The following is a 23,151-nucleotide window of genomic DNA, read 5'->3' as shown; positions in this document are numbered from 1 at the left end:
CTCATTTTAATCCCACAAATACCCTGAGGGATCACTGAGTAAGATACTACTATCCTATTTGATAGATGAATGACTCTATTTGGGAATGAATTCCCTAGTGGTCACATGATGATTTAGAAGCAAAGCTAGAAACAGAATCTCCTAACTAGGGTAGAAAAAGCGTGTATGCAAAGTGTGTGTGTATTGTGTGTGTACAGTGTGTGTCTGTATGTGATCTATATTCTTTTTTTTGTAAACACACAAATTCTGAAATTTTCCCACTTTACGGGTACTTTCTAGAAAAAAATGGCCTGACCATTCAGTTGTGGATCTTGAGCTGAGTTCTCTTTAGAGACTGGGCATTTCTGGAGGATGTAATATATATTCTCTATATTTCATTTTATCTCTTCACTTCTTTACAAGCCAAACTCCTATTTAAAAAAAAAAATTGGTCTTCCAGACTTATTTTAGTGAATGAAAGCTTCTCCACAACCATAACCATTTAATACGTATCTACAAAAATTGTGTTTAATTAACTATATATTTATTCTCATGAATGTCTAAATTTAGTTTAAATTCCTAAACATTTACATGATACTTTTTATGCTCAAAGAAGCATACAAGATGCCATGGGAGAGGATGAAATGTATAAAATTTGATCCCCATCCTCAAAAATTCTAGAATCTTCTATTTGTGTATATAGTGATACTATAAGGCAGAAAGCAGGAAATAATACAAAAGACATTCAAACTAGAAAAGAGATAGTGTTTTAATGAAATATTCAGGGAAGAAGTAACATTCACTTTAGGCCCAGGTAAGCTTGACATTTATTTTTTTTTCAAATGGAGTCATAGTTTGAAGAGAGAAAGACCCCAGGGAGACAATGATGTGAGCGGGTGATATGACAACACCACAGAGATCAGACTACATCATACAAAGTCTGAATTGCCCTACAGAGAAACCAGACTCTAAGGTAATCAGAAGACTCTAGAGAAGGGGAGTGAAGTCATCCTATTTCCTTTTTAGGACTATTTCTTCAGGTTTATGATTAGTGTAGGGGAAAACTGAGACAGAGAATCCAACTAAGAATATCACTTATTAGCCAAGACCAAAAGTCAATAAAAGCCTTGTAGATGTTTTGGAAACTAGGAGACAGATATGAGATCCAAGATAATAGGAAGGATTTCTTGACCTGTTGCAAGTATGTGGATAAGAAGAATATAGTTATCAAGTTACTTGGAAGTTTTTGGTCTCTGTGACTGGAATGGTGATGCTATCGAAGACAAAGTTTCAGAATATTTTGATCTTGAGTGTCAAAGGAACATCCATTTGGAAATGTCCAGCACATTTGGGGAAGGGCAAATATGTGTGACAGAATGCAGGAAGGAGTGGAATATTATTAGATTTAGAGATCATGTAAAGAGTAGAGAGCATGGAAGTCTTAAAATTTGGTGCTTGTCAAGGACAAGTACAGAGAAAGGAGAATAATGAAGACAGAACCTTGGCATATATTCTAGTATGAGGAGGAACAGAGGAAAAACAGGAGAGGGTGATTTCAGGGAAGCCAGGGAAAACGGAAAACATTCCAGAAAGAAGCTGTGACTGAGAAGAGTTTTAAAGAGATCAAGAAAGATCTAGACATAGACAAAAGAAAACCTTCTAGATTATGGAATTTGCAAGGGAAAGGTGATTTTTAAGAAAACCATTTCAGTAGACTCTGTGGTGGCAGAAGTCAGAGTACAAGATACAGAAAGATTCTGACTTACGGACCTGTCACAAGGAGGTCAGACTTTTGAGAATTTGATGCCTTGTTGAAAGGTACATCTCTGGCAGCTAACACTGTTTCAGGCACAAACAAGATGCTCAATAAATGTTTGTGAAGAGAGGAACAAATGATTTAATAAGTGCATGGGAGAGATCAGAGGAAGGAAAAAAGTAAAATGGAAGTAGGAAAGGAAGGAGAGAGGGAGAATAAAAGGAAGGAAGAAAGAATGAGAGAGATGGGGCAGGAGCTTACAGGGTTTGAGGGGAAGTGTTCTGAAAACAGGGAGTGTGGCATGTTTTGGATTGCTGATAATGATAAACCAATGGAGAATAAAGAGGAAGAATAAATGAATGTTGAAAAATGAGAGAGACTGAGTCAGAAAACCAGAGGAAAGATAAAATTAATGATGTGGAGAAATTCAAGGATGGGAAAGGAAAGACAATGGGACCTCTCAAGGGGAGGAAATAACATTCCCTGTGAAATAGACCTTGAAGCGCTCTGCTGGGGGCCTGGGCTTGGATCTACTGAAAAAACCAAGGTGTCTTAAGCTTCGAAACAGTCATGATGAGGTGTGTTACATTTGGAAGTATAGTATTATCTTAACTTTTAAGAGGTGACCTTAAGTTGTATTCATATAATTAAAAAAATATTACTTAGAAAGGCAGTGCATGATTTTGGTTTGATATGGAAGATGAAACATCAGTGCGTTTTTATTCATCAATAGCTCATTTTTTCACAGCGATTCTATAAATGCGTATCTAGAATTTCTCAATCTTTCTGAAAGGTATTTTTCTCTTTAACTCCTATAACTATTTAAACTACAAAATATTTCTGGGACCTGAGCAGAATATTTTGCAAGTGGCATTTCACTGTGCTCTGATAATCTACATCAGTATGTACTGTTTATAAAGTTTTTGAGATCTCCTTTAGTCCAAGAAATTCACTGCATTTCATTTTAAGATACCATTATCAAGAGAAGAACATATCATACATGTTTTGGAAGGGTAAATGTCTTACTTTTAAGACAGAACTGACATTAAACCTTTTTATTCCAGTTGTCTGGATTTTTCTTGGCAAATCATATCATCTCTTTTATAGAAAGCAGATGAATAGGTGTCTATGTACTTGGGAGCTTTATAGATTCAAGGAAAACTCATTAAATTCATGCCAGAAATAACTCTGGGCTATACCAATCCCTTTCTGCCAATACCATGGATAATACAGGCTCTCCAAGATGGGGTGCATATTTTCCTAGTTTTGCACACAAAATGACATCGGAAGCTTTTAGTACTGGTGATGTCAGTATTAGATGTGGTGTCCATAGATAATGATCTTGGCTGGGAAGTCACTAGTAACCAGCTACTAATATGTAACTTCTAGGAAGAGAAAAATATATTGAAATGGTACAAGACAACATGGCATCTACTGCTTTCTTGAATTGTTTTTTTCTGAATTGTTTCTGAATTCAGGGAATTGCTTTGTATGTTATCACACTAGGAAAATGTATTCTCCCTCCAAGGTCCAAATTTCCAAAATGCCTTAAGAAGGTAATTTTGCTCAAAAATTTTCTGTGAGTAAATTATTAACCTTTTACATTATCTTTTTTGACTGTACATAATTTATTTGAAGGAAAATTTGACATTCCTATAGGTCAATGGCTAGCTTGAAAATAACCTCCTTTGAATCAATTATCTTTGAGTCTTTGGTGATAATCTTTTTTAAGGGCAGAATGAAACCAATATTTTTTCAGACTTATTGAGCCTCTACTATGTGCTAGGTGCTTTCTAAGTGATTTGTTTATAAAATATAGAAGATTGCATGTGATTGGGACTGAACAAAATGGAAAATGTTAAAAAAATGGAGAAATATTAAAAAGAGAAACACATAAACATGTATAAAACACTTTAAAAATTCAAAGTTATAAATATACATTGTTTATTAAACTTTGCAATAGTCTTTGGTTTGTATGTGTTTCCCCTTATTGGACTTGCATATAATCTTTATGCATAAAATATGCCCATTATATTTCACTTTTTAATTTGGTTTCAGTTTCTTTAAAGTGGAGCCAGAATTTAAGGTCATTTAAGATAACAAACATAGTTTAGAGTCCTTTTAGATTTAACAGATTAACCCTAATCTTCCCACATCCAACCAGACCAGTTTTTTTGTTTTAGTATTGTTTTTTAACTTTGTTGTTTTAGTGTTCCTTTTATTGAGTATCTTCATGGAAACCAACAAAGTTTTTCAACAGAGTATATTCAGAGAAATCATCACTAATTTTTCACACACATTTCTTCAGTTTATGTATCATTTAATTATATAATTACAGCAATAAATGTGATTGACACAAGCAACTTTGAGAGCAAACAGAATTGACTCTCATCTGCATACAACTACAGCTCTGTCTTCAGACATAAGTGTTTGGGAATGACAGAGAATAGCCGTTTGGTCATGGGTATTCAAAATGCCATGAATGTTAATCAAGATGTTTTCCAAAGTCAAAGAATTAGATCTAATCCAGGGGTTCGGTAAATAAAAATTAGTTTAGAGGCTTCTACTGTATTATTTCAGGCAACTAAATTTTCTACAATCCATATGACCGGTAGGCTCCACTTCATTTCAACAGTAAAAATAATTATTAGATAATCGTACCTGAGTCTCATGGTATCATTGCAGTTTCTCTTTCCAATGGCAGTTTGAGAGTGCCTCAGTCAAATAAAAAAAAATTTAGAAAAAGAAATGTTCTAAAAATATCAAGCCATATTTTTACGGGTCATATTTTTCCGTCCCTTCCATTATCCATACCTACTTTCCCCTGGCTGCAAATAATTCATGGTCTGCCCCCCAATGGGGTCTCAGACCAGTAGAGGACACCAGTTCCTGCATGACAAACGCAGTGGGCCATAAAGGAGATGCTCTGATGCGCAGAAGAACAAGAGCCCTCAGTGCCCTCAGAGGAAGGGCACTGAGTTCACGCCTGAGAAAGCCTGACTGACCGTGCACGAGTCCTCGAAGAGACCACATCTGAATCAGGTCTTAAAACATGATTTAGCCAAAGGAAGAAGTTTAGGCAGACAGAGCAGAAAGTCTATTGACCGAGGTCATGATTTAACCTGTTCTCAAAACTCAGTGCCACGCTTGCATCTGTCTTGAACTTAACCTTTGAATCGATAACCACCTGGACCAAAGGTAAGGTAGGAACATGTTAGAGTATTCTTAAGGTCCCAGAGGGAAAATGTTGCAGATGAGACTTTTAAGATCCAAGTCACATAAATATCTGTATTTTTGTCTGAAGAAATGGAAACAGTCTCAAAGGGTTTTAATTTAGGGAGTGACATGAGCAAATATGTGTTTACAAGGATAAATCTGTTAGCACTGTGAAGAAAGATCAGCTCTGAAGCTATTGCATTAATTTAGCCAAGAAATGACAAGCATCTTAATGGAAGGCAGGCCAGTGGAGATGGAGAGGAGGGGATTAAGCTGATCCCTGTATTCAAATGACTAATTCTTATAACAAGGACAAGAATTAATAGTGTATGAGTATTCACAGATTTTTCCTTTCTCCTTCATCGTAAATTAAGAAAACCGCAACGGAACTGCAGGGAAAATAGGGCAGAACATCATTACGTAACGCTAGCATCCACCCTAATGCTTAGGAAATCTGGGAGTTACTCTTGACCTATTCCCAATCACACATTTCGCCATTCATTCATTTAAGAAGTACTTATCAGCTGCCCTCTTTGAGTCTAGTATTGTTCCAGCCACTGGAAATAGAAGACAACCAGGTCTGATCAAGTTCTGCCTAAGTACCACTAGAATTCCTCAGTTGCTCTAGATTGCATCTGTCAACACACAGATTCTCTGCTCCCTGCTTCTCTCTCTTATCTGTTTAAGTTTCACTCACGCCTTGCATCAGCTGAAAAGCGACTTCCTCTCATGGGCCTTCCCAGCCCCTCAGTCGTGGTTAAGGCCCAAGGACTCTTCATTGCACCTGTCCGGCACTTCCTCTGGGAGGACATCTAACCACATGGTGCTAAAATCATGCTCGTTCCAGTGCCTGTGACACCCTGGGGACACTGACTGCTCTGCTTTGGTCACTGGCAGGCAGAGAGTGGACACTTGGATATTCTGTGGGTAAATAGTGGATAAATAGCGTGAATGCCTCCACACAGAGTAGTTTCTCTCACCACAAGAATTAAACCTTGAGAAAGCCAAACCAGTTATTATATTTTAAACTGGCATTAAGTTAGCCCCTTCTGCTCAGGAACCTCAAGGCCATTATATGTGAACATTCTGCATTTTGAGCTTCTACTTCTAGGCTGAAAAAAATGAGCTGCATATGGTTAGCTAAACTCCCTTGTAAAAACTTGGCACATTATCAAACCATACTCAAAGCTTATGTCAGTTTTGAAGACACAAATAAGATATAGTTTCCAGAGCCTCCCCTTCTTTGGTTGAATTTTTGGAAAAGATCTCCCACAATGTGAACCTCTGTAAGCTATATTCTAAGTTGAATCTGAATATCTTGGTTGGATTTGAATTTTTCATATACCCTCTCTTCTCCAGCCATGATACTTTGAGTACACAAATCTTATGTGCAGAAATAAGGAACTTTTAAAATTTTAGACTCCAAAGGACAATAGATAACATGGGATAATAATCTTAAAAGGGCCTGTCATGTTTCAAGCAAGAGTAAGTCTCTTACAGACAGTCCATAGGATTTGTTCTGGCTTTAATGAGCATTATATTTCAATCCTGCCTCTTTAAGATCTCAGAAGTGAATAAAAGGAACTTTGATAAAGAGTAAAAAAAAAAAATCTCTCTATTCCCTGCTCTAACCTTCTCACTTTATTACTATGACTAAGCACCAAATTAATGGGCAGCAATATCAACCTCAAACTCTTAGCAATAGTGCTTCGTAATAAATAATGGTGTATTTGTGTTTCAAGCATAACTCCCTAGCTATGATTACCCTAAGCCTTAACTTACCTAAAAATCATGGAGTTTTGACATAAATAACCACAAAATCAATTCAATAGATTTGCCCAACTCTGTATTTTACCCAACAAAAATTATGTCAGTAAAGAGAAGTTATTTGTATTCCTTTTTCTTTACTTTCAAAAAAGATCCTTTTTTTTTTTTTTCTAATTTGGATTTGGAAGTATATTTCTTGACAATTACTGTCAAAGTCTCCTTACAGAAATAAGCAAGATGCATTTATGTTGTTAGAATATGTTTTCCTTTATGGTACTATAGGGTGGAAACTTATTAAAATGCCTGTTTTATAGCTGGGAACAGAAAGATAAAAAATGATACAGAGTTGCTTAGAAAACCACGAAGGTAGGGAATGTAAATTAATAATGTGTAGACTCTATTTGCACTGGCCACTTTGCTAGGTGCCTTTGACATTTTTTATCTTATTTTAATTTCTTATAACAACCCTGGAAAGTACTTCTATTACAAGGACAAAGGTAACTGAGGCTCAGAAAGTATGTGCCTCCGACCTAAAATTAGATTGCTTGTCAGTGGTTGATTACCTACCTCATATTCTTTCTGGGACACCAAATTTGGGGTAGAGTTGAAATATCCTAACAAAGAGAAATAACACATTTAATGCTAAAAAAATATTAATTTTAAGCATAACTTCTGGAGCAAATGGAATTGGGTCCTCTCTCTCGAGTCAGTTTTTTTTTCTATTTTGTTTTGTTTTATTCTGTTTTCCATAATAGTTCATCACCACAACAGTTAATAAAAAGGTGTGCAAAGATACCATTTTAACACTTTACCTTAAGGTCCAAGAAGCATCAACAAACAGCCACACACAGGAAAATGTCTGAAAAAAAACTAGGAAACTAAAGATATCAGGAGCACAAAAGTAGAAAACAGATATCGTTGAGGTTATGAAGTGGTGGTAATGAATGCTTGAGCCTAAGGCAAGAAATGCAGAGACTATGGCTTTGAATGAGTAAATGGGGCTCAGGGAAGACATTAAGGGTAATGGTGAGTGAACAATTTGGAAGCAAATATGAACACAGTTTAATTTTACTGGAGCCAAGTTTTCACATCAAAGGAGATTGCATGATTAAGAAGTATATATATGGGGCAAACATACAAGGCAGTTAATCATTTCCATATATAGCATTAAATAGGAAGGATATTTTTCAGCAATAAATAAGTATGATGCATCCATTTCCTGCTCTGTATTGTTCCCAGTCCTTTCCTGACACCAATTTCATTTTCTGATATGAGTTTGTTTAATAGCATTTGTTTGTAACTACTGCATTATACTAGTTCATTTGGGACTTTTTCCAGTACATGTGTCAGAAAACCAAACTAGAACTGGCTTCAACAAAATGGAATTTTGTAGTTAACGTAACTGAAGGGCCCAAGGATGGACCTAACTGCAGGCATAACTAATTCCAGGTCTTCCACAGACCTGGTCCTGCTGACCTCCCTGCATGTTGGCAAGAGGGATGAGGTGGGCCTGGGCTTCCACTGAGGCACCGGGGTTGCCAGTCCCTAGGAGGTCACGGTGGCCAAGGGGATCTAGTGTTTGATTGGCTGGCTCTGAGTAACACCCCGGACTGAGAGGAAGACTGGTCTCCACACAGGAATTCCCACTTCCAGGAGTATGGAGAGTGTGTCCTGGGAAGCACAAATGACTCATGTCCATGGTATTCTCTAGATAAGCCCTCTCTCTATCTCCAAAGTGGACTTAGTTCCTTTCTTCATATTTCCGTCGTAAAACAAATATGTCTGAGCACCTACAATGTGCTAGTGACTCTAGCCATGAGCAAGAAGGCAGGATACCTGCTCACATGAAGCTCAAAGAGAGTGGATGTGAGTAGCCACTTGTACTCATAAAGGCCCAGTGGGGCTGAGATAAGTATAAATATGACAGATACATTGTGTGCTGAGTTCCACCTGCCAAAAATCGAGGCAGAGGTAATTATGCTTCTAGGTTAAAAGTCTGACTTTGGGTTGAGGCATATTTCCTGACAAAAGAGAAAAAGTTGTTACACATTCATCTCTTGGTTCGTTCTGGGTCCAATTTCTCATGAACATAGATTGCTTTAGCTGGTAGTGGGACTTAGAAGAGGCCAATGTTGAAGGAGAAAGAAGCACGTTCTGAAGCCGAAGCCCCTCTGGTACAGTGGCCTGGAAGATGCTCCCTGGGCAGCCGGGGGTCACCAGCATTTGTCCTTGTGTATCTAAGCAAATGGGAGCCAGTATCAAATGTTAATGTCTTACACCATAATTTTAGTGAATAAAGTCTAAATATTAATTTCTTCTGCTTATTCATCATAATGGGGAAGATTTGATTAGTTAGTAGATGACAGTGGTCAACTTGCCTGCAGACGAATTTCTTATCTCCTTCACAACTATCGTCTCCATTTCCTTCCAGGTTTTCCCCCATTTACTGTATAGTTGAATGTGCTTTTTCCCTAATACCAGATAAATACATCTCTTGGAAAATCAACAGAAAACAATGCCAGGTGGTTCAGGCGTTTGCACATGGAGAAATATACTAGATAATGCATCAGTGTCAGAGATGAATTTTTGAGCAGTTTCACAGAATTGTTTCTGAAAAAAAAAAATGCACAGGCAAGCAACCTCCTAGGTAATCCTTCAATTTGTATCCCAACTTCCTAGATATGCTTGAAAGAGGATATATATATATATATAATATTATATACACATGTAATATATGAATTATATCCATCTATATTATGTAATATGTATAATAATATATATTGAATTATGTATATATCACATATATTAATATATGCATTATATATATTACATCCATATTATATATATATTATAGGCATATATATATCATATCCATATGATTATATATATATATATAAAACCATATATACAGAATGGGATTCTGGGGTTTTTTCCCAGTGGTTTCCAAGACTCTACTATGAAATATTGGCATGTTTACTACAAAATTATACACAGAAGCAACATCTCTGTCACTTTCAGAGTTGACATCTCACCTTGGTAGCTCACCCTGCTCAGGGGTTGTGTTTACGTCTTTGAAAGGAAGCAGTTCTCAGAAGGAGACACAAAACATTAATGCTGATGGATTCTCAAGGAGACAGAAAGACAAGTAACAGCCTCTGTCGAATAACATTGTCAAAGCAGTTTGAATTTCTTGTTTTGTACCTTTGTCAGTCCTGATTCACAGGCGCTTTGAAAAACAGAAGCAAGTACTGAAGAAAGTTGAGAACATGAGGACTGTCTTTCCCTACATTATCTCAACACTTTCATTTAAATGTGGGATTTTGATTTGACTTTGTGTGCAGTTTCTGAATCTACCTGGCCATATACCACTCTTTAGAGACATGATCTTACAATGAAAATGATGATCCCATAAACAAAATTCAGGAGGACAGAATTGAAAGGAAAGAGTTTTAAAGTGAAAATTTTTGACTCTATATTAGCTGTCCAACTCTGTGCTAGGTGTTTTACAGGTAAACTGTAACAATTCCATGAGGCCAGCACTACTGCGTAACAGATAAGGAAGGAAGTGGTCTTAGGGGTCTGTAGCTAATGTACAGCTGCTAAATGATGGAACTGGGAAGGGAGTTCACAGCTCAGAGATTCCAGAGCACAAATACCCTGGCCTATCCATTAGCATCACTTGTTTGGGGAAACAGTTGACAAATATTTTATCAATTACTTCTGGGAAAATAACCTTCCCTGATTTAAGCAGTACTTTCTTTTTTGTTTCATAATAGAAAAACTAACCGACAGACAACTAGATCTTGCAACATTGCCCTCACTGTGTGAGAAAAAGCATACTTGTTTAAATTCAGGATTATGAAACTTATTTTTATTTTTATAACATGAGATGTGTCAGGCTTCATCTATCTTGAGTGTTAGAGTCTTATTACAAAAAGACTGCTTTCTTCAGCCCACATAACTTTCACTTTGAGCCAAGTGTTCCTGCAGGGAGTTGTTTCTTATCTCCCCAACCACCATGTACATGCTCAGTCTGAAGAATGCCCTATTTCACAAAAATTTCTTATTTCTGGGGTCTCACACCTGTTTTTAGGCTTCTTCTTCCCTCTTCTTTGGTTTCTGAATGTCATAGATCGCATGATCGCTCCCAGTCATGTCAGTTCATGCCCTCTAGAAAGCAGACACCAAGCTAGATGGGGTCAGTAAATCTACTGAGGACGATGCCTGCATAAGGGAGGGAGAATGGGCAGGACTAGCCACCAGTCAGAGCAGCCTGACACCTGTGAAAGGAGAGGGGAAGAGAAAATCAATTGGCTAAGAAAGAGCCTCAGACTATGAGCAAGTCTCTGTCAACCCAACAGAGGAACTCAGACACCAAGTGTGCCCATAGAAGGCTCCCACCCTTGCAGGAATATCCAGGGCCCATATTTCTTCATGCTTAGCCAGGAGGTTTCCAGGGACACAGTGGCCTTGACTAAAATGCTATACCATATTTGAAGACTGTAGCTGGTGGCTGTCAGCCAACTGCTGTCCTTAGAGAAGTTTCTCTCTGAGGGAGATTGGAGCTGCCACAACTCACCTCCTTCCCTCCACAGATGCTCTTTGTCTGTAGGGTTGGGACACAGGTCTTTCACGGCTCCCACAGGACTCTCCCTGAGAGGAACCACACAAAGGGATAATGGGTAGGGGCTGTGACTGATCAACTCATACCTCCCTCCCCTGCCTTTTGTTATAAATACACCTCACTCTTTCCCTCTGCTAACACCTCTGCTGGTCTCAGGGGCTTGCTTGGTGTTGAGACTAATTTCTCTCTTAGGAGAGGTTGCCACTCCCAGTAACCAAAACCTTCTAGGGCCAGGAGTTCTGTAAGTGACTTTTCAAGTCACAATTGGGCAAAGAAGTATCAGGAGGGGTTCCACACATTTTTTTCCTTGCCCCGTTATGTGACAGCTCCCCTATCCTTCCTGCTGACCAGGGCCAAAGGTCAATCCTACAGTGGAGACTCATCTTCTTGACTGCTGGCCACTACAGAGGGTATTCAAATTACCCAGGAGGCTGCTATGCCTTGTTGTTCAGTTTGACCCTTGCTATGTCTTCTAGTACCCTCTGGGGACTAGTACCTCTAATCTTGTGGTGCCCAGAATTCTGTGGGCAGGAAATACAAAGTCCCCCAATGGGTCATTGGTTGTCAGCTAACTTCTTTCCCCCCTAGCAAGTTCTCTCTTAAAGGGAGATCTCAGTGGCTTGCACCACAGCTGCTTTACCACTACTTGGTCGCCAACCTGGGAGAAGATTATACATCCCCACATACTGTCATGTAACTCACAGTGCTTCTCTGCTGGAAGAAAATCTCTCCTTACTTCATTGACATCAAACTTGGCCATAAGACTGGTTTTAGCCAGTGGAATGTGAGTGTAAGATTATGTGCCACGTCTGAGCAGAAGCTTTAAGGAGCACTGTGTGGTTGAGTCCTTTTCTCTCTCTGCCTTGAGAACATATGGCAGTAGGGGCTCGATTCTAGAATGAAGACATGTGGAGCAGAGACACAGCCCCACAGCCCATCCAATTAATACAACTAAGAAAAAAACCTTTGTTGTTGCAAATCACTAAGCATTGGGGATTGTCACCACAGGATAACTTAACAAGATCTAATACATTGTATATTTTGCCTGGTCTTTGGAAAACCTCCTTTTTTCCTCTTGCTGATATTTGTGTCTCCCTGGCTGTTTCTAACTAACAGATGTCTGCTCATCAACTGGCTCTAACCTGTTCTTAAAATTTCTGTGTGTGTGTGAGGGTGGGGGGGGGCGGTTGGTGGAGTTTCTGGATTGACTACATCAGAAAAATCTGGATATAATTTTTATAAACACAAACTCATTGATTCTAATTCAATAGATATGATTCAGTAGTTGCCCTCAGAATGCGCCCAGGAATCCACATATTTTAAAAACTCCACATGTTCCTACAATAACTTTAAGAATTAGTTGTATTGGGTAAAGAAGATATGGTACATATACACAATGGAATACTATGCAGCCATAAGAAAGAAACAAATCCTACCATTTGCAACAACATGGATGGAGCTAGAGGGTATTATGCTCAGTGAAATAAAGCAGAGAAAGACAAATACCAAATGATTTCCCTCATTTGTGGAGTATAACAATGAAGCAAAATTGAAGGAACAAATAGCAGCAGACTCACAGACTCCAAGAAGGGACTAGTGGTTACCAAAGGGGAGGGGTGGGGGAGGGTAGATGGGGAAGGAGGGAGAAAGGGATTGTGGGGTATCATGATTGGTGCACATGGTGTGTGTGGGGTCACGGGGAAGACAATGTAGCTCAGAGAAGACAAATAGGGACTCTGTGGCATCTTACTACCCTGATGGACAGTGACTACAATGGGGTATGACGGAGGACTTAATAATAAGGATGAATGTAATAACACATTGTTTTCCTTATGAAGCCTTCATAAGAGTGTATATCAATGATACCTTAATTTAAAAAAATAGAGGGAAAACAAAAATTAGTTGTATGCTATGTTCCACTGTCTTTAATTTGCTAAAGCAAATCATCTTCAATGGTCTCTTTGAACTAGGTGTAACCCTCTACACCTCCTCCCTGCCACCCCCATCCCATAACCTTTATTGCTTACCCTTAGCCTTGCCTTAGACAATGGCCTTTATATATAAGCTTAGCCCCATTTCTTCATCCTGTATTCACTGCCTCGTCAAATGAAACTTGCACTGAGACCTGCTATTGTTTGAAGCATACACTGTCTTTCTCTTTGGATGATGTATTAGTATGTGTATATCTGTGTGTGTGTGTGTGTATCCATGAGTATGTACATTTATGGACATATATGAACAAAAGCATAGAGAGTTAGATGAAGTTGTTTTATGCTGAAAAAAACATCATTTTGAAATGAAGCAGCCAAGCTAATTATCTGTCTGGGAAAAGGTACAAGCCCTATTTAGGTAAAAAGTAACAGAAATTGCTGATAAAATTATTCCTAGTAACTCCCTCATAAATGCCCATGTTCATTAACATATGCATAAATCCCCTCACATGGCTATGTTACTGGGAATTAGATGACTGTCTAAATAAATCCTTAAAGCACCTTTTGTTCAGTGATATGACAACAGGAATAAGGAAAAAACATGAGGATGCAAAATAACTGAAGGCAATGTTAGATGACATAAAATTTCATCTTCTATGAGAAAGATCAAGACCACAATCATTACAAATCAAAGATAAACCTTCCCATTCCACCACACCCATCCCTAACCCACCAATCCTTTCTGCCATAAATTCTTAAGGATTTTGCACAAACTTTTCATTTAAATAAGGTTTTAGCTTATTTCTTGATTGATGGTCTTGAAGAACACACAGAAAATAAAATGTGGGAATACACTGCATAGACCTAAGATGCTTACCACTGTGATGTAAAAGCCTCCACTCAGCTGTCCTTGTGACTTTGGTTCATGCTTCTGAATATCTACTGCTCTGATTACTGCACTGAGCTTCCAACCACCTTTATTTGTTTTGCCAAGATGGTGCATCTAGTGTCTGAATATCAACTCAAAAAAAAATGAAATAAATAAAAAAAATATTTTTGAGTCAGTAGCAAGTTGGCATCAGAATTAAATGCCAGAATCAGAGTTTCATGTTCTTGTTGAACACTTTCTGTAAAAGAAAAAAAAAACTTTTTTATATTTGTCATAAGTCCTCAATTGAAGAGGGGGAAAAACAACTTATTTTCCATCATTGTTCCTACGAGAATGTAAAATTTATGACAAACATTATGATAAGAAAGATACAATAAAGAGAACTACAAACTGGTACCTTGAATTCCATCATGTTATAAAGGCAGCTAAAAGAGTTAAAAAAGGTCTAAGCAAACTTATGTCTGGAAAGTGAGACTCAACAGGCTCCCCAAATTCATGTACTCAGATACTTCTTGACATTCACACCTAAGAAAATCAGCCAAATATTTCTAACAATATTTCTTTTGTGTTCCTCTATTGGTGAATGAGCGTAAAGAGGGAAAATTTTTTACAAATCTCTTAAAAATTCACATTGATGTTCATGTTGTCTTTGTGAAAGAGTCACCATTACTTAATAGAATAAAGACCCAACATTCATTTCCTATATAATTAGATGAGCTTCAAACCCTAGAAATTGCTTAGATTTAAAAATTTTTCATTCAGGCTTTCTTAAGTAAAATTTAAGAACCTTACATTTAGAAATTTTACATACTCTGAGTATCTGTGAGGCATTTAGAACGATCTCAGGGTCAGATGATATTTCAACTACACCTCTTTATTAGATGTTGCTATTTTATTCTGTCAGGTTAGCTTATTAGTAGAACTAAGTTTTGGGTGTAACTGAGGGATCCTGGAGAACTAGGAGAGGTTGACAACTCCTTTACTGGTTTAAGCAACTGCTTTCCCTTCCTTCTCTCCTCTGCCCTTCTCCTCCCCTCCTCCGTTCCTCTGTCTCTCTCCCCCTCGTATTTGGCAGCAGAAATCCCTGTTATTGTTATTAGGGCTGTTGTTTAGTTTTTTTCCACTCTAATAACCAGGTAACAGTAGGGATGATTTTGATGTCATGGAGAAGAAAGACGGTCAAGTGCTACCCATTTGACCTCGGTCATGGGTCAAGCTCAGTCCACAAGTCACGGTCACGGAATTTCTGTTTACTTTTTAAGCCACCAGACAAGATTTATCTCAAAGCAAAGAAAAGCAATTGGAGATGAAATGTGCTATGTGATATATGTATTTTTTTACTTTGAAATACTATTTTGAGGGTATCTGGATACCAGGATACTAGGATATCTGAAAATAAGTGCCAGAGTTTCTGATTATAATAGGTTATATTTGCTTTGCAGCCGTATTTAATGCAAAAGTAGAGGTTGTCTCTATGCTCATGGAAATGTTTCTTCCCCAATGTGAAGTTAGCATCTGAGCTATCGCTTATTACACATACGCTTATTACGCATATGGAACCTGGCACATCCCGGCTCAATTATCCTCACGGACTTCGGTCTGCTTTCTTTTACAGCATAGGTGGAGAAGTAGGGCGAGGCCACGAGGGAAGTTACGCGGGCAAACATTTCCGCATGGGATTCATGACGATGCCTGCTCCTCAGGACAGACTTCCCCATCCTTGCTCCAGTGGCTTTTCCGTGAGGTCGCAGTCCCTGCACTCGGTCGGGGGCACAGATGATGACAGCAGCTGCGCCTCCCGGAGACAACCGCCCCCCAAGCCCAAGCGGGACCCCAGCACCAAGCTGAGCACGTCGTCGGAGACGGTCAACAGCGGTGCAGCCAGCAAGGGCGGGAAGGCGGCCGAGCGGAGCGAAGGTAAACCTCCGAGCACCCTCCGTTCCAGCAGCTTGCAGGCTGCGAGTGCGTGTCCGGGGCTGCAGGCCAGTGAGCCTCTGCCTCCTCCCTGGGGCACATGGTCCTGCCTCCATCTCCCTGAAGTCCCAGAAAGGAAGAATCTGGGGGGTGGGGAGGCTATTCATTGGACGTTTGTCAAATGACTCCCAGAAAAATATACCTAATTTTTATCATTAGAAAGAGACAGTGATATGTGAGTTTTCTTACTCCCTTAGCGCTTCAAATCATTAGGAAATTATGTTGTCTAGAAATGTCTAAAATGTATACTTTCTTGCTTTTATTAGTATTACTTTATACTTGTATTTATAAAGTATTACATATATACTTGTATAAGTATGGAAGTATTATGTGTTTATTAGGGGAACTTTATAATGCAGGGAAGTATAAAGAAGATAAATTGTAACTATATTTACAAGTACGGTGCATTAAGTACACTATGGTGTGCTTCCTTCTGGGGAATAGGAATTTTTGTATGCATGTGTGTGTTTGTAGTATATACGTACAACTTTGTATATAGTTTAGTCTCTACTTCAATCTCTATCTCCAATTTCTTCCTATACCTATCATTTTCTCAGCTATGAAAGATGTAAATATATTTCAGCCTCCTTGCTGGCCTGTGAATATAAATCAGGTTGGGTTAACCGCAGATCTGGCCAGCTCCTTCCCTTTACTTGCATTAGAAAGTTTCCAATTTCCTGAGTTATTTTCTGAGCCCTTTGGAGGGAGAGTAGTCTCAAGTGTGCTTTGATACAAGCACATGCAGATCTGTGTGTATTTCTTGTGAAAACCCCTCCAGGGTCCCTGTTGCTGCCTGTAGCCGGCTTGAGAGCACAGCTCCGCTACGTGCCTTGGGCTTCCTCCCACCGTTTGCCTCCGACATCCTCCACAGCAGGCTTCCCAGAGCACCCAGGGGACCGAGTTTCACAGTGGTTTGCACCAGAGAGTGGAAGAGGTGGCCCTCCCTCAACTGGGCAGTTCTTTGTCACCTGGGCTCCCCAGTTCCTCGTGAAAGCTTCCCTGTCTACCGGTCTGATCTTTCCAGAAACTCAAACAGTCTGTGCAATGGGGTGCCCCGTATGTCTCACCTCTCCCAATTCCTTCATCTCTCTGTTCTCCCTTATTGGTGCTCAAGTGCCTATTTAGCCAAATAAACAAAAGTTCCAGTGCATCCTGAAAAATACGAATAATGCCTGGGGATGGAGCTAGTCCATCCATTCTACAAGGGAAATCTACAGCTAGGCTCAGTTTTCCTACCACTCATTCATGCACTAATACATCAGTAGTATGTGTGTGTGTGCAGGTACACATGGTGCTATTGGCAAAGTTGAAATCATAGTGCATAAAGTTTTGTATTTTCACTTATTCTCTTGTGAATATCTTCCATGGCATTCAATTTGTTAAGAAACACCATTTTAAGGAGATAAATGTACTTCATAGTTCTTCATTGAATCATTGTGTCCTTAATGAATAGTTAGGTTAGTTTCAGTTTGCTTTGCTATTATGAATAGCACTGCAATGAAATGTGTGTTCATTGGCATCTCTGTGTCTGTTTATTTGCATAATTCTCTTTTATTGTTCTTTTGCTGCTTCAGAGTAGATTAGAAATTTGGTCCTTTATTTCTCATGATTCAAGGTCATTATTATGTCTTCAACTTACACCACACTGATGCTTTTAGAAACAATCTAGGTGTTTCATTTACTTGTTAATACATCAAAGGGCCTTAGAGATCTGTCTTTTGTAAATTTAAATATTGTTCTTAGGTTTTCTCTGATACTGATACATGATGTCTTTCATTTCTCTATTTTCTGTGCTCTTCTTTCCTGAACTCACCCCTTTGCTACCTTTACTGCCAAAAAAGTACATAATCAATTATATTAGATTACTTGCAAAAGAAATTAGAACAGTGGTCTCTGAATGATGAGGGCTGAATGCAACCTAGAATGATTCAAAAATGAAGGGGCATGGAAGAGCCATTGGAGGGGTTGGAGAAAGATGAAAAGACAAGGCGAGCAGCCAATGAGGATTATGTTATCAAGCAAAGTAATGCTGCTGGAACCTTTCCTGAAAGTGGTGTAAAATACAACACTCAGAATAGTTCCCTTCAGGGGAGGGGCACCTGAGATATCCATAGTGAATATGTGCAGAAAATCACAATGATTATCCCATAGAAGAAACATTTGATTGACTCAGTTGTCTTAAAAATAGAACTGATTACCATTCATTTGAGATTCTTAGGTGGCTGATTCCTGAGGTACAGAAGTTCATAATTCTTTTTGATCCCTTCAGCATTTAAAGAGCAAAGGTTCCAAATAGCTAGTTATCAAACAGAAGACAGCAGCTCTATTATCTTATTTCTTCTGAAGACAGAAGAGGAGACAGTAACTAAATTACAGCAGTAGTAAAGATTTAAGTTAGATTTGGGAAACTGTTTGGCAGTGAGGCTTATTAAATGTTAGGTTCAAGTTCAGTATCTCTCCTCAAAAGAAACTGTGCAGATGAATTGAGGAGCCATCAGCTGTAATGCATCTTTGAGGATGTACCTGGGCAAGATGGGCTATTAGGATCTGGTGCAGAAATTGTCTCGACTTCTACAGAAGAGTGATTGTCAACACAAATTTCATTGTCTCTTCAGAACACTTAATAAAAAGGCAACTGCAAAACTAGATGCATTCAACGCTCTTCTACCAAGTTATGACTTCAATAATGGGGGAACAGGGCTAGGTTCAGAGATGGAGAAAAGAATCTGTGTCCAAATGCATGCATGCATATGTTTATATACAAAGCCAAAATTATATAAATATGTAGATTGTTCTTTTGTGAATTTTCAGCTCTTCATAATCATGAGCTAACTGAAGTTCATTATAAAGCATGTTTACAATTTTTCTAGCTATCAAAATTATAACAAAGATGAAAAGTGACTTCTATAAATCTTAGTCTGTCTTTTCTTTTTACATTAAATGTCAGCAAAATCAAAATATTGATTCAGTAGCATTAGAATGATTTCCATGGTAACTGGCTTCTATTTAAGTAGGGGATTATGACTTCCCTGTGGATAAATGTTAAAAAGAACTGGACTTGTAGCAAACAGATTTTCAGAATAGAAGAAAAATAGCTTAATGATAAATACAAACAACAAGAAGAAGTCATATATCAAGAAAAGTGTAGTTTTTCAAAATTTTGGTTCTGTCACATTAAAAAGGATATTTATTACTGTATTTTAGGGTGTTCTATAATAGTAACACCTTTTAAAAATTATACAGTTGAGAAGATAAACTGGCACACTATGTGATAAATATTTTAATTAGCCTTTTTGATTGCCTCAGCATGATATCTGCTAAGTTTGAGGAAAAATTAGATGAAATATGGGGGAGTTAAGTAGAAGGGATAAGGCCTCCACGCTGTGTCTCATGTATGATCCGGAAAGAGGAGAAACTGTGCTCAGGTACACACATATCCCATTCCATGGTGGCGTCATCCTTAGAGATCCTGTGTGGTACACATGAAAGGGCAGTGCTTAGAATCAACAGGCATTGACTTGGGCAAGTGATCCCATGGGACTGTTTCTTTACCTTTAAAATGATTGTTAGAAACTGAAAATTGATTGTGCCCACCTCCCTTACAGCCTTATGAAAACCCAGTGGGATAATGCCCAAGGCAGTGTGTGGTAGAAAGAAATTGCTATAAAAATATTAGTGAATGCTATTTTCAATGTACTTGCCATCTATTAATAGGCCTGAATAATGTGAAATTTTTGTTACAGAACATGTATTAAAAAACAAATAAGAGGGGAAAAGAAAAGTGATATGTACACATACTCTACATTGTAAGCTTAAAAATTTTACACAACCCGAATAGACAGGAAAGTATTCTCCAGGTGCAATAATCTTTTCATAATGTATGACATAAATATAATAATTAATATGAAGACAGAACTTAAAGCAAAACTAAGCATCACTCTTTTTCATTGAGATGTAATTGATATGTAATATTATATTAGTTTTGGGTGACAGCATGGTGATTTAATATTTCCATGTATTGCAAAATGATCACCACGGGAGTCTAGTTAATATCTGTCACCATACATAAACAAACTACTTTTTTTCTTGTGAGAACTTTTGAGATCTATTCTCTTAGCAACTTCCAGATATGCAACGGGGTATTATTAACTATAGTGACATGCTTTATATTATATCTCCAGGGCTTTTTTTTTAATAGCTGATAGTTTGTGCCTTTTGACAACCTTCACCCCTTTCCCCTACCTCCCAAGTCTAAGTCCAGTTGTCTCTTGAACAATGCAGTTTGAGACACAGATTTTTTTTTTCAATAAATATATTGGAAAGATTTTTTGGAGATTTGCAACAATTTGAAAAAAAAATTTCTTTTTTCTCACTTTATTGTAAGAATAGGTATATAACACATAGAACATACAAAATATGTGTTAATCAACTGTTTATGTTATTAGTGAGGCTTTTGCTCAATCGTAGAGTATTAGTAAAGTTTTATGGGAGTCAAAAGTTAACTTCTGATAGACTTTTCACTGTCTGGGGAATCGAAGACCCTAAACCTCACAGTGTTGAAGGGGCATACTTAACTTCCATTGGTTCTGAACTCTCCTTTCAAGTCATTTCCAACCCTGAATTTATAATATTGTTTCATGACTGTCTCTACAAAACAATGAAGAAACATTTTTGCATTGTGATGGTTTCCCTGGTTTCCGATTTTCCCTTCTAGAGACCTTTTATAGAGGCATATCTGTATATCAGAAATTGGAATATCTGCAGGAATATTTGGAATCATGACTGTCTCTCAAAACTTGTAAAAAGTGGTTCAGCCAGAACCTGAGGAAGGTTAAGTTCATCATAAAGTCACTGCCATAGAACAGAAAAAAAAAACAAATCCCTTTCTAAAGGTTACCAAAGAAACTAAGTTACTTCAGCCTTTAGCAGTGTTGTCTGGTTTTCATGCCTCCATTTATTCAGCCAATACTTTGAGCCCCTAACTTGTTGTGCTGAGGATCCAATACAGAGAACTGGAGAACAGAAGTGGTCCCTCCCCTCACATTATTTACAGCTAATTTTGTTTCCAACTCTCCAACTCAGTCTGGTTTTCTCTATCCACATCACAGAGCAAGCACTGATTTAAAGGAATTATTTCTAGAAACCAGAAAATCTGGCATGACAATCATGTGCATTTCCTCCATGTAATTAGTGGTTTAGCTCTGGGAGAAATAGTTTAACACATTTTAATAATGTGTTTTATCTTACAAAGAATATTTGCTGCTCTTTCCTTGTTCAGTGCTAACAGTTTATAGGGGCCAAAATCTGATTTTCTACCAATATAAAGCTTCAAAAGCAACCTGTGGTCGTTTAAGGAGAGAAGAGGCGAAATAAAGTTGAGTGTGCTTATGATCTTGGGGAACTTACAGGTGCCCAGGTTGGAATTTTGGTTAGGGAATCAAAATCAGCACCAGGCAGGGCCAGCCATGTACTTGATTTTGCTATCTCAGTGACCAGTTCAGATCTCTGACACTGATAAAGTATGCATAAAAAAACATTAAAATTACTCCTTTTACATGTATTAGAAAAATATGTATTAGAAAAGCATGGACTTTTGAGGCAAATATGCATTCATTTCATATCAGTGCTGACAACATCTAATGCTCTTCCTTAGTTTTCTCATCTGTCAAATGGGAATAGCAATACTGATCTTATGTGGCAGGCAGAATGGTATCCAAGATTCCCCATTTCCTGGTGTACACAAGCTGTATATTCCCTGGAGCTGTCATATCTGTCATTGGTGGCTTGGGGATGAAAGGGGCCTGTGGCAAGGAATATGGTAGCTTCAAAGATTTGAGAGTGATCTGTAGCGAAAAGCCAGCAAGGAAACAGAGACCTCAGTCCTTGTAACTTCAGCCTGTGGGGCTCCTGAGCCTTCTGAGTTTTGGCTGTGTCCAGACTTCTGATCTGCAGAACTGTGAACTCACAGAGGTATTGATTTTTAAGCTGCTATGTTTGTGATAACTTGTTATGTAGCAACAGAAAAGTAATCCTTCTTACCAAGTTGTTAGGCAGAAAACCAGAGTACAATACACTGGCAAAGTGCATAGCCTAGAGCCTGCTGGGTAGAAGATGCTCAGGACCTGGCTGCCCTTCCTCTCAGCTGTATTCTCGGGTATTCTCGGGTAGTGGAGGGTGGACAAGACAGTGCCAGTGACTTTCCAATCTTCCCAGGCCTTGAGAGTAAAAGAGATTATGGAGCCTCAGAAAATACTGACCTATTAGGTCCTGGAGTGTCTGCATAGCTCTTTCTGAATTTGTTTGGGTCTTTTCCAGGGAGGGTCCCTCCTTTCTCACCAATAGTTATGTCCTTTCAAGGGGCTCAGCAATGGCTTCCCCAGTGGCTTTCTGAATGGCTCATTTAGATGACTTCAAGTTACTGCTTTGCACGTCTTTCACATAACAAGTGGCACTTGGACTTCACAGTGCACCCAAAAAAAAGGGTTTAAAGTCCCATTTAGCATAACACTAATAAAACAAAGACAGTGGAAAACAAGCCCTTGAAATCTTCATCATTTTGGCGCTGGATAGTGTTCTAGTGTGTATTCTTGTTTGGAATGAGATGTAGGAGATTACCACAAAGGCCCACATTCCTGGATTTCTCTTTGCAGGTTGACAGAATACAAAGCTGCTAGGCTTTCTAGTGTAAAATCCATCTGTCAAACCAGGCGCTGCCCAGACAGAGAGAGAGTTGTACATCTACAGCGTGTAATTTTTTTCTAAATGTACCCCAAGGCCATGAATGAAACACTTTGTGAGCCACATCATTAGGCAGGACATCTTTCTCTCAGTCCTTGCTATGGTTGTCAGTTCTGGTCCAAAGAACTACCCTGCCTCTTCAATGGTCTCACCCAACATCCTTCTGTTAAAAGGCTGGATTTGGCCTTATTGGTCTCAGTGTCTTAGATCCGTACCAGGATTTTTGTCTATGCTGTTTGCACACATGGGCTTTTCCATTGGAGAATGATAAGCTCAA

At 38.5% G+C, this 23,151-nt stretch overlaps 1 protein-coding gene across 2 annotated transcripts in view; it reads left to right on the top strand.

Annotated features, from left to right (window-relative positions):
* The window catches only part of NYAP2 (neuronal tyrosine-phosphorylated phosphoinositide-3-kinase adaptor 2), a 245,473-nt gene that overhangs the window by 95,866 nt on the left and 126,456 nt on the right, over positions 1–23,151 (top strand). For both annotated transcript variants that reach the window (XM_036997806.2, XM_073218042.1), the window contains one exon: positions 15,778–16,079. In XM_036997806.2, coding sequence (XP_036853701.2) covers positions 15,778–16,079 — 302 coding nt within the window. The remainder of the gene's footprint in view (positions 1–15,777; positions 16,080–23,151) is intronic.

Source organism: Manis javanica, chromosome 12 (assembly GCF_040802235.1).
Source record: "Manis javanica isolate MJ-LG chromosome 12, MJ_LKY, whole genome shotgun sequence".
Classification (NCBI taxonomy): domain Eukaryota; kingdom Metazoa; phylum Chordata; class Mammalia; order Pholidota; family Manidae; genus Manis; species Manis javanica.
Note: the sequence above shows the minus strand (reverse complement) of the source record. Positions and strands in the feature narration are given on the sequence as shown.